The sequence below is a fragment of the Cyclopterus lumpus genome, chromosome 12, assembly GCF_009769545.1.
Source record: "Cyclopterus lumpus isolate fCycLum1 chromosome 12, fCycLum1.pri, whole genome shotgun sequence".
Taxonomy (NCBI): domain Eukaryota; kingdom Metazoa; phylum Chordata; class Actinopteri; order Perciformes; family Cyclopteridae; genus Cyclopterus; species Cyclopterus lumpus.
The window spans coordinates 8,929,551-8,945,555 of NC_046977.1; the positions used below are offsets into that span (position 1 = coordinate 8,929,551).

At 40.3% G+C, this 16,005-nt stretch overlaps 2 protein-coding genes across 2 annotated transcripts; both read left to right on the forward strand.

The window, feature by feature from the left end:
• The first annotated feature begins 2,687 nt into the window (after positions 1 to 2,687).
• Positions 2,688 to 7,264, forward strand: zmynd19 (zinc finger, MYND-type containing 19). The gene is made up of 6 exons (XM_034547287.1): positions 2,688 to 2,953; positions 4,588 to 4,647; positions 4,749 to 4,855; positions 5,397 to 5,537; positions 5,781 to 5,961; positions 6,181 to 7,264. Exons 1-6 carry the CDS (start codon positions 2,903 to 2,905, stop codon positions 6,322 to 6,324), a joined length of 684 nt encoding a protein of 227 aa, XP_034403178.1. The 5' UTR covers positions 2,688 to 2,902; the 3' UTR covers positions 6,325 to 7,264.
• A 3,926-nt stretch (positions 7,265 to 11,190) lies between these two features.
• tmem141 (transmembrane protein 141) lies at positions 11,191 to 13,485 on the forward strand. The gene is made up of 5 exons (XM_034546837.1): positions 11,191 to 11,357; positions 11,511 to 11,577; positions 12,225 to 12,308; positions 12,388 to 12,498; positions 12,614 to 13,485. The coding sequence occupies exons 1-5, from the start codon at positions 11,304 to 11,306 to the stop codon at positions 12,673 to 12,675; spliced, it is 378 nt and encodes a 125-aa protein (XP_034402728.1). The 5' UTR covers positions 11,191 to 11,303; the 3' UTR covers positions 12,676 to 13,485.
• Positions 13,486 to 16,005: the final 2,520 nt, after the last annotated feature.

Sequence of the window (16,005 nt, forward strand, 5' to 3'; positions counted from 1 at the left end):
ATGTCATCATAGGTGTGTACACAGGGATCTGAGGTGCAGACACACCAGAGACAGCTCTGTTTAGCAATAGAGTGAGCAAGACCCACTCTGGAAAAGCTCTTAAATCCAGAGAATAACCTCAAATGTACTTTTCGTGTCTGCCCTAATCAGGCCCATTCATTAAAAAATGTATTACATTTTTTACAACCATAAAATACACAAAAATAACCTGTTGATAATGCTAAACTAAAAAACCTGTTTACAGCATAATTATGCATTTTAAAAATGCATGCCAGAGATATCCAGTGTTTTGCGGTTATGAAACTGGAAACATACATTCATTTACTGTTATTTAGTCATTGTGACAACTTTAGAATTTAGTAGTGTATTCGTACCCTTGTGCTTATAGCTTTCACAAGTGGATGACAATAAAAAGTTTCCTGTTATGTTAAATTCTTGAAGAAGAGGTAAAAAAGGCGATGCATTGATTATCCTATTTGTATCGCTTTCAATTCCATCACTTTTAAAACTGAGCTTAAATTAAATACTTTTTGTTAAAGCTGCATATATGTTTGGAAGGACAGAGATCAAATCTCAAGAAATTCAAACCTCCACAAGGAACAACACACACATCCCACTCCTCCCAGCTCTGTGTCTGTGAGTAACTGGAGAGGAGTGATTGACAGAAGAGAGTTGTGCCTTCTGGCTCAGACATGGTGGTGTTCCACACATTTCACTTTGAAATGGGAACAGCAGAGGCACAGGGCTGCCATTGTTTCTGACATAAATAGCTGTTTTGTAATAGAGAAAAGATAGGAAACACAAGATGTGTTTACATCATGAAACAGACAATGAACATGTGCACTATACGTTTGGTGAGGGCGAAAGAGATGACTTCTTTATACTATAAGTGGAAAACAACTTTTTAAATACCAGTAGTCTTTATTAAAAAAAAAGATGACGCTCACCTTTCTTTTTAAAAAAAGAAATAAATGCCAATTATATCTAATTATATCTTCATGTCTGATGTCACTTTCAAACAGCATGTTAACATGATAATAAATTGGGCTTTTGCTGTTTGCAACTTACACCCCTGACATACAATGCAAGAATAGACTTAAGGCAATATTTGTGAATTAATACTTCTACTACTAAAATAAATTAACTTAATGAGTGTTGGGATTTCTCTGGTGGTGAGCCATGCACGATATATTGATTTGTAAGATTTTGTGGGAAGTGCTATCATCAGTACCTTACCAATGAATCCAAATATTCAAATATTATTGTTGTGTTAAATGAAAACCATGTGTTTTTAAAAAGTCATAAAACTGAAAATAGATTAAGTATTTCACCTGACAGCAACAACACAAACAAGAATTAATGGAAACATGTTTTTTAATAGAAACTCTAGAAATATTAGAAAAAGTGATCATTTACATCATAAATAAAAAATCATCAGAGATTGTTTTTCCATTCAATTTTAAAATGTTCTCATTAAAATGTACAATCTTACACATTTCTAAGTTTCTGTAATACAGATCCTGATCTCCAGAGGGTGCTCACACACTTAAGTCACTGAACTGAGATTCATGCTTTATCACAGATGTGTCAGGAAAGAAGACACGTGTGTGCTCCAGGCCCTGGATTTTATTTAGAGTGATGAATGCAATTGAATACGTCCTCCTGTGTGCTGCAATTTGAGCGTTACAGTGTGTGTGGATGAAATAATTTGTGATGCATCCTTTTAAATTAATAGAAATGCCAGGTATTACTGGCATTACAAAAGTCAAAACAGAAGTAGTAGAAAAACACTCAAAAAAGGACTGACTTCTGCATCTGATACTTAAAAATATCAATCCTTTACTTAAATCAATATTTCCTTTTCTTTAAACATAATGAACATATAATTTATAAATAATTGACTCATAAACAAACTACACAATAGAATATCATCATCAATTCCATAAAAACGACCGAAAGGGGCAATATCAATTAACTTATTACACGTAATTCAATTAGAAACTGTTGTTGTTCATTATTGATGTATATTAATATAATTATTCCTTTCTTTGTGATTCTGCAGTAGTGCAGGTGCAGGTTGATCATACTGATGTAGGGCACACAACACTCAATGGTACTGCATCATTAAGCCTTTAATTTAGCAGCACATATCTTACAATATACATCAATCACCACTGAACAGATGAGTAAAAGTCATGGTTTACTGGATACTCAAAGATGCCATTCGTGTTTCCCACGCTGGCCCATTGACTTCATAACACGATGACGGCATGCCAAAAATAACATTTTAAGGATCTGGGGAGTTTTAGAAATACAAATTGGATAAAACATTCACATTACAAAGAGGTCACGCAGTTTTAAATTGCCAACAGTGTATTATATATGTCTTTTAAATGCTGGCCTATGATGGAAATGCTTTCAGGCTACTGAGGTAAATTCAGTAGCACTCAGCTCGCTAATACATCCGTGGCGAAAGACTCGCCATCAAACATTTCGCGCGAAAATGTCTGGAAGTGGTCACGAGAGTTTAAAGACGTAATAACACAAACAGGCGGTCGTTGGGAAATACTCGTTTTCTATTTGACAACACGATAGGACGCTTCCCATTAGAAAGTAAGTAACGTCGCGTTTGATTGGACGCTCTGGTTAGCGGCTCGTCCCGCCTCGGCCCCGCCCCCCCCAGCAGCCAGCTCGGCTTTCCTACGCCAGCAGCGGTGTGTCACCGAGGTTGGGCTGCCGCCGGAGAGACTCGGAGTCAGGGCGAACACCCATCCAGTTAACCCAAACTGGCATCGCATAGGGGCTAAGGGGCGGCCCCGGCGAGTTTTAAACCCGACTGCAGCGTCGGTTGGATCCTGCGCCTCTCTCTCTCTCTCCGTCGCCACCACCACCCGTCCTCCTGATGTCGGATTTCAAGCTCGGGATCGTGCGGCTCGGCCGTGTGGCCGGGAAGGTGAGCAGGAGCCCAGGACTGCCATGTGCGGCCGGGGGAGGGCCCGCGGGGACCACAAAAGGCGATGGAAAACGGGTTTTGCGGCGACGAGTCGGTGTCGGTCAACAGCGTTCATGGTTATCAACCCGTTGCCGACGCAGGAGGGCACGTCTTTGCCGATTTTAACCGTATTTGAACGGATTAGAGGAGCCGGCCGAGCCAGACTGGTTGGTAGTCTTGTTCCTCCGGCGCCACCAACCGTCTCGCTACGAAGCTAACTAGCATGTAGCCGGGTGCGTTAGCAGTTGGCGGACGTTAAATGGCAGAATAGTCCCTCAAAGGTAGACACGCGGGTCAGTGTTTGGTCGACACCAGTGTCCGGTTGAAACGGAGAAGACAAATCAAGTCTTTCTTAATCGAAGCTGGGTCCTATCGTCCTAACGGCCGGCGATACAGTTAGCAGTGCGACGCTAGCTGTGTTATTTAGATTACACGGTGAAGTGTCTGCTAATGAGGAAGCCATTGCCCCAATGCATCAACTGATTCTTTTGTGCAACGTGACAAAGCACCGGCAGGACGGCACACTTGTCTACATCTGTAGCCGAAAACAGAGTTTTTTGGGGGGCTTAAGTTGCAGAGTTAAAGTGTCTAATGCGACGTCAAAGTGTGGCTGAATGATGGTCAAGACACACGCACTTCGGGTAGACTGGGGTGACCGTTTGGGTTGAATCAGTTGCCCACCTGCAGAGTGACAGGTAGTGCTCCTGGGCATATCTTTTTTTTTTTTAAATTACATGTCACATGTTATGATTTAGACAATAGTCTGGCAGATGAGACAACGTGTCACATCGCATGTTTGGACCTTTTAGGTATGTGGACAACAACACCCTGTGCTGTTTGTGCCACGCTCAGCGGAGCGAGAGGCTACTGTTGGTATCTTGTCACGTGCATTTGAAAGACCCACCTACTAACAAATAGTTTAGATCGCTCTTTAATGGTCAACACCAGACTGTGTTGCTACTTTTTAAATATGCATTTTGAGTCTGGATGTGGTTCAATGTTGGTTGAAATCACGTTACGATAATTTCCCTCTCGATGTGGACGTTCATGATGTCTACAACTGTCATGTGCAGGGCAAATGACCAAATATCAGGTTTAAACATACTTTAAACTGCTTTATTATTTGTTGCTGTTGTTGCAAACAAGCCACTTTTAATAAGTAGTGTTGTTTGACTTCAAAGTCCATTCAAACCAGATAGGTTGTCCATAAATATACACTCAAACCCCATTTGGAACTGATTAATTCCTCAGGTGGGACACAGTTAATAACTACGTTGCCAGGCTCCCTTGTAAGTTCTTGATTACCATAACTAAATAACAGGATTTGGTTCTGTGATAGATAAGCATGGGCGTATTAGATGATTCTATAAATTATCACAGATTGAAGTCTTTCATCATTTACTGGTTATTTGAACGATTTGAGTATAACGTTTGAACTGCTCAAAATGCTCTTTGTGAATGCCTGTGATTTGAAATGCACATTGTTTTATGTCCTGCACTCGCATTGCCTTTTCTTTTACCGCTTGGCTTTCTTGTAATGGTTCCTAAAAGCAGGCCTGACATGAAAGTATTCTTTCTCTGTTCTCTCCTTTCAGACAAAATACACACTGATTGACGAGCAAGACATACCGCTTGTGGAAAACTATGCATTTGAGGTAAACTATGAAGATTCAACAAACTTGTGTTTATGAGAAGTATTGCTGATATCACTTTTCTGATAGTGCCTTTGTTAAAAATGCCATTGTGTAATTTCCAGGCACGCATGGAGGTAGATGCGGATGGCAATGGAGCTAAGATCTTTGCCTACGCTTTCGACATTGGCAAAGGCCGCTGGGCAGGAAGGCCTTTGCATGAGCTGCTCTGGTAAGTACTTTGATAATTATATTGGGTGTGGAATTAGCAGCATCTGGGCTCAAGACATTGGTGAGCATTCTTATTGGCGAGTTGTGCGATGTTTCGATTATAATTAACCCAAACATTCTCATAGGGCGTCCGAACACAGTCTTATTTGAAAAGAGTTCAATTTGTAAGATCAATGCTGAAGAGGCCAGCTTTACTGGCAGCAGCCAGGAAAGCTGTTGACTACCCTTGAGATGCACCATCTGCATTCTTGTTTATGGAGTTGGAGCTTGGTATTGATAATTTTTATTGTGGTATATTGTCATTTTTATAGTGAGCTGCTCATATATTTTGGACCGAGAGAAAGCTTAACGGCTCTTCTTGTGGCCTTTTTAGAATTCATGCTCTTATAACATGAGATCAGTGTTGAAATAAACAATGAAATATATAAATGCAGGCTTAGCAGTCCCGCTAATACCGCTACATTAGTGGATCTCATCTTAATCAGTTGTTTTCTAATTGTTAAAGAGACTCGTTGACTTATGAAACATATGTCTTGACACAGGGAGAAGCATAGAGGAGGCATCGCCCCCAGTTTTCAAGTCATCCACATCAACTCCGTGACGGTGGACAACAGGCTAGACAACCTGCGACTGGTGCCAGTGGGCTGGAGCCCCAAGCCGGAGGAGATTTCCAGCAAACAGAGGTAGACTACAGCTACACTAGTGCTTAAGGGCTTAACACTGCACACACCATAGGTTTTGTGTGTATTCAAAGCCTGTCTGATTCATTAAGGGTTATCCTGAAAAAAAAAGGATGTTTACTTAATTTCTTTTCCTACTCCATATCCTGATATATTGAAAACAAATATGTTTCCCACTTGCCAGTCACACAAAATTGGCATTGAGTTTTTGGCAAATATTTCTTCCATGTTCCCTGACTTGTCCAGAGAGCAGTCTCTGTACTGGCTGGCCATCCAGCAGGTACCAGCTGACCCTGTGGAGGAGCAATATCTGGAGCTGAGCCGCACACGCTACTACAACGCTAATGGGGAGCTGGTGGAGGAAGAGGAGTGCTCCTGCACCTACTATGAGTGTCATTATCCTCCTTGTTCACTCATTGAGAGGAGGGTACGTACTGTGAAACTTGTATGATTTTCATACTCGGATTTGAATCAATTCAATGTGTAGTTAAGATATTTTATAAAAGAGAGATCAAACCTATAGTTCTGAACCCCCCCATGAATCTAACTAGATGTTGATGCGTCTGGCAAAATTGTTACCTAGGGTCACAGTACCAAAGCATGAGATGCAGAGCCAAACATAATCTTGTTCCTTGTCTTTCAACAGCTCCGCGAGTTCAACATCTGCGGTCGCTGCCAGGTGGCGCGCTACTGTGGCTCCCAGTGCCAGCAGAGGGACTGGCCCGCCCACAAGAAGCAGTGTCGCGAGCGCAAGCGGGTGCTGGCTCTTGAGTCAGAGCCCGAACGATGATCTGCCCTTGCCTGGGAGAGGAGCAGGGAAAACAGTGGGGGTGGGGTTGGACTTATGGGAGGGGAGTGGGGATGAAGTGCAAAATTGGGGAAATTGCTGACAAGAGACTAACAACTGAGGACAATGTTGGTTGCTTGATTGTTTGATGGATTCAGGTGGTAAGAAGATGGATGGGAAGGAGAATAAAGCAAAAAAGACATTTGCCACTTTCCAGAACTGGTAATGCTCCATAGCTTGCTTGCTGGATGATGGGAAACGGTATTATTATTTTATTTTTTTTGTCATTATTTTTCTTGAGGGGGGGAGACCCTCGAGATCTACCTGCTGCTATGGTTTTGTATGTGGGGGGGGGGGAGTTGTCTTGCTGATGACCTGGACAAGCTTATTTGGACCACAATATAGACAGTCGTCGTCATCCACTTTAGTTCCTCCACCCAGCCGCTGGGTGTGGTGATGTCTGGGCAAACGGGGGACCCAGGGGCTGCAGTACCTGTTGTTCAACTGGTACAATGGGACATGGACCTTTTCACTGTATTGCTCCCTCTCTGACCTCTGCACACAGCTGCTGTCTTCATGGTCATCGTCACCTTAGCCGCCTCCCTGTCTGTTGTACTCCCCACGCAGCCAACCAGGACACACATCAGATGGATTTCACTGATTGAATCACACTACCAGTATTGAGTGTGGAAGTGTGTGTGTGTGTGTGTGTATATGTATGTGTGTGTGTGTGTGTGTGTGTGTGTGTGTGTGTGCTGCCAATATGTACTGAAGGACATTGAAACGGTCAACATTGGTTTCGGGCAGGGTTAATGTATGTATTTTCTCTTCTTAAAGGGGCCATATTACACAGTTTTAAATTTCATATTTAATCGTAAATTGATGGGTTAAATATTTTCACTGTTCTATAATAAAGTAGCTGCCAAATAAAGGCAAAACATTTTCTAGACGTTTTCTTGACCCATGAGTTAATTTATTTTTCTATCAATTTGATCAGACTTATGTGGTTTGAGACCAGGTACAACGTTTTAATTACCACTTTGAAAACAATCAACATTTAAAAAAAAAACTTCTCCAGTTATCTAAGCTGTTTATGGTGATCTCAGTACTTTGACAGGACTGTCATGATCTCACATAAACAAAGCTTGTTGTTTTGGTCACGGTATAAGAAACTACTTTCTTGTGATCTCAAAATAATTATACCATGTTCTCAAGACGCAACGTATCTTTTCTTCAGATTATCTACCAAAGTACTCTGTCCTGTAGTTTTGGCACTCCTGTATCAACTGGTTTAAGTCCCTCCAGTCAGTCTTAGTTTGCTGGTTTTTAACAGACACCTGTCTTCAACTGTATTTTTTGCACCTGCTGGGTTTTGGTATGCGTGTGTTTCGGTCAGGGAGGAGGAGGGGGGGGGGGCATTGCTATGTTTCTTGTGTGAGAGTTTTTTTTTTTTTCCTTTTTTGGAAGAAATTCTATCAATGGAGCTATATTTATTTAAAACATTTGATTGTGAAACATGTTTTTGTCCTGGTGATATTTGAAGGCAAATGTTCTAAAAAAGTGGACTGTATGGGACCTTTTTTATGTCACGTCTTTTTGGGTCAGGAGGGGGACGGGAACACTTTAACCCAGTTAATTGTTTTGTTTTTTCTTTTCCTTGTCCTGAATGAACGAATGGGTCCTCCTCTGTGTTGCCCTTCTAGTTTTCCATGAAAATACTGCACACCATCAATGTCACTAAAAATCTTCCACGCAAGAGATGTCTTGGAGTGTAAAACTTGAAACCCCCCCCCCCCCTTTTACACATCTTTTTGGTAGATTTTATTTGGAGAGTGGTTATATGAACTGAACCATTTCCTGCTTTTGTTTTCTAAGACACAGCAGTCAAAGTGAAGCTGTTGTGAGTCCACTTTACCCTCAATCGCCGGCCTTCCTTGTATTACCTACAACGCGCACCTGCTTAATGTGTCCTTGCGTGTCTAAGGTGAGGAGTCCAGACACATAGTCAGCATGTAATTCAAAGTTGTCCATGCGACTTGATTGTTTATTTTTTATGTGTGTGCGAACAGGTTTTCAACACTGCACTAAAACTGTGGCTCCCCGTGTTAACGTATTTATCTTAGATGGGTTGAAGGGAGGGGGGGGGGGGGGTGATTTGGAGTGTACAGATCCTGTCTGACAACTTTTCGTTTTGTAAAAATGTAAACATTAATCACCTAGAAATAAAGAGCTACAATATGTGAATGGAAGTACAGTTTGAGGGGAGGGGGGGGATAACTGACCGTTGCTTTTCCAATGTAAAATGATAATAAATAAAATGAACCTCATGTTGGGAGTCGGATTGTGGAGTCCTCAAAATGTGAATAATGACGATAAATGTGTAATATTATAATTTAAAACTACGTTCAATTCAAGGTTGCTTGTAAAGAAGAGATTAATAATGATTACATTTTGGTTTGATTGGCTTGTAGGTAACAGTTTTGTCAAAGGCCAAAGAACATGTGGAAACTCCTTAATGAAAGTTACTTGACAGAAAATCAACCTGATTGTCAAAATGAGAGTCTTACAGTTGTTGGCATATTTATTTATTTGGTTTCACAACTTTACCCGCATTGTCCATGAGTGCCCACAAGAGGCTGTTAACAAACACATTTACAAACTTCTATCTGCCTACAACTACTTTATGGTGTGTTATAAAACATATTAAATGTTTTCACACAGCTTTTAAATGCCTACATTAAATAAGATACGTTGATTGTTACCTATTTTTAACTATATATTCCCTATTTGAAAGACGAAAAATGTAAGAATTTTCATTAGAGATTGTTTAACAAAGTATTTTGCCGGTTCAGGCTTCTCAAATTGTATTTTCCATTTCACATAACTGTAAATTAAATGTCTAGACCTTGATGGTGCCTTTTTCCCAGTTTTCTTGTATTTTACTGGGTAAACAATAAATTATTCTAACAAAAAAATATCAAAAGATAATAGATATGAAAATAACCACAAGTTGTAGCCTTACTTTTTTCCCTATATTTTGTATGAAGTGGTTTTACATGATATCTGTTATAGGGAACCTTGATATTTGATCCCCCACTCAAACCACTTTCAGGTGAAAAGGCTGATCAGTCAGCCCATTATCCTCCATCACTGTGTCGTCGTCCCCCCCCCCCCCCCCCCCCCCCCCCCCCCCCCCCCCCCCCCCCCCCCCCCCCCCCCCCCCCCCCCCCCCCCCCCCCCCCCCCCCCCCCCCCCCCCCCCCCCCCCCCCCCCCCCCCCCCCCCCCCCCCCCCCCCCCCCCCCCCCCCTTCCCCTCTGATAGTGAATTACATGTTATTCTCGAAGACTTGAATGCTGACTATTTCTGCCGTTAAATCTGATTTACCATCCGGTTTTTGACTGGTGGCTTCACTGATGGACATGTTGCTCCTCCAGATGGCTGTGTGTTTACCACACAGTGCTGCAAAAGTGCTTACCACTGGGCCACCTTTAGTACTTGTAGTGAATTTGTTGTTCTTTTTACCCTGTGTTTGAAATATCTTTAAAAACATAGTAATCCATTCATCAACTTGTTGGCTTCATCACTTGTCTCTCTGGAGTCTATCTATTCTTTCTCCTGTGTAACAAGGAACAGATGTCTGGTAACTTAAGCCTCTGTGTTGTTACTCGTGTCTCAGCAGTAGTTCGTCTCTCTCCATCTGCCTCTTCTTCCTCCTGCTCTTGTCCGGCCTCCAGCAGAACCCTTGAAGTCCCTGTGGGGTCAAAGTTCAACAGAGGGATTGCGGAGGGTCAGCAGGCTGTGCTGTTGTGGAAGGCCTGAGGTCACTCATGGCATTTTCCATATACACAAAGACAGGCTGGAATGATGACTTGTTAAAGCGTTAATGTGTTTACTTGAACTTAATACAGCTGCAGGTAACGTTTTACATGCATTTGCAAGTATTATCACCAAATTATTATTTTTTCTTGTTTAGTGACCAAAGATGAGCAAGATAATATTGAAGCACCACATTCATCTTGTAATATGTCGGAAATTATCTCTAATGTCAGATAATTGGCAAATTCTTTTCAGATAGAGTATTTTCTTTAAATAGACAAATAGCAGCTTTTATTATCAATGCCAGTGGCTCTCCCAACCAAGTCCACAGATAAAACTGAAAGATTGTTGCAGGATAACAAAACAGAAATAATTTTTCTGTAGAAATGTACAAAAATTAGCTATACAAGAAAAATCCCTCTTTGGTTGCCGCCATAACATACCATTCCTTGACAGCGCTTGTATTAGTTTGGCTAATCACTGGTAACATTACCACCATGTTTTTTCTCATGGCTTCACTGACACCTCCTGGCCAGGTAACACAAGCATGGCAAGGTTACATTTCTAAATCAATATGTTGTCACCTATACATTTTCTTTTTATATTGGACACCTTAATTCTGGTGTTAAAATATGTACGTATGTAACTTTAACGTTACCCTTATTTTTAGATTTAACTTTCACAAACATAATATTTCATCTTAAGTCTTAAGTCTTACTTTTAGTCAGAATCATTCGTAATAGTTTAGTTTTGATATATTGTCATGTCTTTATTTGTTTTATACTTTTTAAATTGCTTCCCTCTTTGATTAATAATAATAATAATAATAATTATATTAATTGATTAAATCAAACTAAATATGTTATTGTTTAATTTCTGTTTAATGAGATTTTTATAATTTTATATTTATAATTTATAATTTTTATAATTTTTTTGTACTATTTATTTAGTAGTTAGTTTTCGTTGGCAAAGGGCTGCAGTACCCCTCCTCTCCATCAGGCGTCGCTAGTGTTTATACAAACAGCTGTTCATCTCCTCTGTGTGTATTTTTTGGTTTGCAACGCGGAAGTTGTATAACAGTGTAGTTATGAACACGGTCGCAGCATATGTTAATGTTAATCTCCATATAACACTTTGACCTCCAGTTTACAACAGCAACAACAAAATGGTCAATATCGGTCTCACCAAAGTGGACGACGCGCTGGCAGCTAAACATCCGGTGGGTTTTTTGTTTGTATCTTTCTCTTACATCACTGTAGCCTGCTGACCCCGGAGGACACCGACAACAGATTGAGCCGCACAGATATATTCATGCAGGTCAAGTCGTGCCGTGAAAAAACTGTTGTGGTTTGTTTCTCACTTCGTCTTTCAGGGCTTACAGAGTTATGCTGCCTGTCAGTCTCGTGCCTTCATGATGGGGACTGGGACCTTTATACTTGGTAAGAGATGTGTAATTCCCCACACTTGAAAATACACTGTATTGTCATTCTTATTGTATTATCATCTCTGAACTATCAAACATAAAAATAAAAATAAAATACATAATGTCGGGCTGCCCATATTTTTATACTTAAATCACAACACCAATCACACCAATCACCAAAACATCTATTACACATCTATTAACCCTATTACACATTTTACTGAGCAAAATTAAATAGGAATTTAAGTAAGAAGATCAACAAAACTAGACCACAAAATCATTATGACTCATTTTTTGCACAGCTATATTCTGCAAATGGTTGTATCAATAAAGCAGGACATTTTACATGGTGCACACAAAACTTAACACACACACAGTGATGACGGTTGTGTCATAATAGTTGTAGAATAATATACGGAACTAACTCCTAAAGGAGTGTATACACACATCACATGCAGATACAAGGTTATTGGAATTCAGCATAGATGAACAATGCAGATAAAGAGCCTGCGGACTGACTCCAAACCACAATGGACATTTTGGTCGGATGAATAAAGAAAGAAAGTGACATCAAAGTGTTGCAAAGGACTTGAGATGTTGTCAAAGTGTTGTGGATATTGACTGAGTCACAGAAAGTCTGAATGTTCATCATGGCTTTTACAGGCGCCGGTAGTTTATTTGCTCTTCAGAAGGTTCTCCAGAAGAAGCTTCCTTATCCTCTTCAATGGAACCTTCTCATTTCAATCGGTGAGTAATGAAACATCAGCTTTAAATAGGGTTAAACAAGACCCGCTAGCAGCCATAACAGCCCTCTCTTCTCTCTCAGTTGCGTCATCAGTGGGAAGTTATGCAGTGACTCGCTGGGAAACGCAGAAATGCTCAGACCTTTGGATATTGCTGGAAACAGGCAGAGTCCCGGACAGATCGCCGGCGCAGGGTGAGTGCAAAGTGTGGCTGCAGACCTGCTCGCCGTCCCTCACGGCTCATCCTGGGAATTAATGAAAAGAGGACAGTTTGCAGACTTTAATGCTGTATGTTTCTCTGTCTTCCAGTGTCCAACCCAGAGGTAGCAGAAGGAATTGAGAAGACAAAATATGGCGACGTGATGGAATGAACATAGTTTGAAACAAACTTGTGTAGCTACTGTATATAATGACACCTTTTGAGAAAATGCTCTATATGCTCTATATTAATCAATATTAATATTCAGATGATGTATTGACTAAGAGATTGCTGGATTTGAGATACATTCAGTATATAATTGCATTTCAGCGTTTTTCTTTTCCAACCTCCATTTCTGCAATACACCACATGAATTAAGTCTTTTTTTTTTTTTCCATTTCAGAGTTTGAGGAGCTTTTGAATTTCATAACAGCATTACTGTGTGGATAAACAGACGAGTTTACCAAATCAGGGGTCAGGAATTAGTTTGTTTTTTAGGAGGACTCAGATGTTAAGCTTGTGATCCGGTATTATTATTTGTACGTGTTTGTTTGACATGCAACTGAAATAACGCTGCTGTACCAAAACCAGCCACTAGTTGTCACTGTAGACCTCATGGGATATGCAGAGCTGTGGTTACTGGTGGGTAGACCAAACCAGTTAAGCGTATTATCTAAATTACACATTGATCATTTTAATTATGTTTGCATTGGACTACAGAGAGCAAATCATCATGTAATGACTCAACATTTTCCATACATACACATTTATCTCATATTTTAGTGATCTGATCAAATGCTTCGGGTGCTCAGTAATCCACATTCAGGTTCAGTCTTCAGTGCTGTGATGCTGAAAATAATCGTGCAATATCTCAGGATAACATTCCGTATTTGCAGTTTTTATAATGATTGTCACTTTATTTAGGCAAATGTAAGAACTGAGAGGAGGAAAGAATGACTGAGGAGTAAATGTGACATTTCAATAATTTTTACTGTGTTCTCCAGTCAAGAATTTTAGATCTTCCATCCGCAAACCCACTCTTTATTGTATATGTTATTACCTCAAAGTAAACAATACAATAAATGAAAGACTATATATTTACTGTTAATGTAGACATGTAGCTCTCGTTCCTTTTGAGTTTGAATGCACTTTAAGTTATTTCGGAAAAGTTATATAAATATAGGCATGTAATGTTCAATTATGCCAATATATAGAATACAATAGCACAACACTGATCCATCGTTCCCTCATCCAGAGAAACAAAGACAACCACATGTTCATATTTTTAACAAAGGGGAAAAAATAACAACGTACCGTGAAAGAGAAGTACCCAGCACCTCTAACCATCATTAATGCAGAGTACAAATATCAAAAGATGCAAATATCTATACCTCAAAAACATTCATCAAATTAACACAAAGGTACAATGAAAAAAATCAGGGTAGTCTCTGTAAAATGACAAATACTGTATATGACCTGTCCAATACCGCAACATAAGAAGTATTTAATACATACTTAATGCACAATGCATATACCATTCCTTCATGCCTGTCAAATCAAAGGCAAAATAGATAGAATAACTGCCATCTAAATCAGATAAAAGAAACAGCACCAGAACATGATATCCAGGTGCAGCATTCATACCCTTCACAAAGCAGATGCTATCAGTAAGTTATTACACATGGTTGCATATTGAGTAGAGGCCGGTCGAGACATTTAAGATTGGTGGACAATCTTTATCGCGACTTAAAAAAGCAGCCAGTGGTGCATCTGCAGAAGAGCTGTAAATGCATGTAAATGAGACATTACATTTTTTATTTTTAATAATTGTGCAGCATTAAAGCTCTGTCGACACAGAATCTTTTTTTTTAAACTACACTGTCGCTCCAGTTTATTTGCATAGCTGAACTAGTTTGTACATTAAGGTGTTAGCAACATAAATTCTGCACCATGCAGTGCAACCCATTGAAACAATTTAGTATTTCAGGCTTCAACACCTCGAGTGAATGAAGTGACCAAAGTCCAGGGCCTTGATTCACTAAGAACAAGCTCAAGAAAGTTCACTAATTCCCAGAACACCAGCTCATATCGGGGAAACGTTTTTTACTGTGTTTGTATCAGAAAAATGTTGCCAAGTAAAGGCAATCTGAACCAGGGGAGATAAGAATTTAGCTTTGCTTTAATGTTCAACTGTTCTTCCCCATCTTTGTGCAGCCTGAATCCACCCCCACTCTCACTTCCACTCTCTCTCGTCCTCGCACTGTAATTCAAATCTGATTTAACGCCTCCAAGATTTTAATGTTTAATTCTTTCTGTCGCTCTCCATTCCAAAAAAAGAATGAATTGAATAAGCTCTCAAATCCTTTGTCACATGCACACTGATGATGCTGAAGGAAAAGACTGCAGAGAAACAGAGAACTGGAGGTAATGAGGGTAAAGACTGTGTGTGTGTTTGTGTGTGTGTGTGTGTTACATGAGAGGAGTGACTGTGCACGCTTTGCGACCACTGGCATGGCTTGTAAAGTGTGTGTTAGTGTGTGTGTTTGGCAGCAGTGCATGTGCGTGACAACATGGGAAAGATGAGATGAGGAGAGCAGGAGTGAGGGCTCAGTTCTCTGACCCCGTGAGTCAAGTCATCACTGCAAATGGAAATGGTTAGTGAGTGTGTCTCTTCCTCCTCTTTCTTTCACTTTGCGTTGGTTATATAACATCGAGCCTGGAGAAAAAAGCCCCAAAACAAACACATTTATATTTCATCCCCACTGTGTATCACTACTCTGAAACACTACAATTTAGCCTTGAGTCATAATCAATGCCCACCAATTGATATGTTAACAAGAACCACTGGTGTGTGATTGAATGTCAGAGAGAGGGTGACAGCATATGTTGTAAGGGGGTTTATTGATTGTGTGTCCTCTCTTTCAACCTTGTCTGTCATATAGAAAAAAAGTGCCTTTGATAAACTTAGCAGGGGAAATATGTGATTAAACACCTGGTCTGACTGAATAATATGCACCAGGCAGTTGGTAAATCACAGGGATTCCTTTGTGAGAGTGTGACAGCGTCTTCAACATGAATCACAGCTAAAGGTTGCACAAACCACGACGAGAGGAGAGCTCAAGTCCCGGGCAGGTCAGAGATAAACACTGGGGCTGTGCAGAGTTGCTCTCGCGTGACTCATCCCTAAGGAAAAGAAAAAATGAGGTGACGCCGGGAAATGGTTCAGATGGTTTTTGACTCAAATGAAAGTTGCATTTGTACAGGCATGTGGAAGGCAGCTTTCCTGCCTGAATGAGAGAAAACCTATCACATCACAGTATAATATATCTCGTAAGCTGCTGATAGAAAGGGTCTTTGAGGGAGGAAGAAACACAGTTCACACTTTATTTAGATGGGATTATACATTGTCATTGTTGTCACTTGATAGATTGCATACAAGCAAGTAACTTGTGTATAGAAAATACGTTTATTTTGAATTCTAGAGGATTGTGAATGATAATAT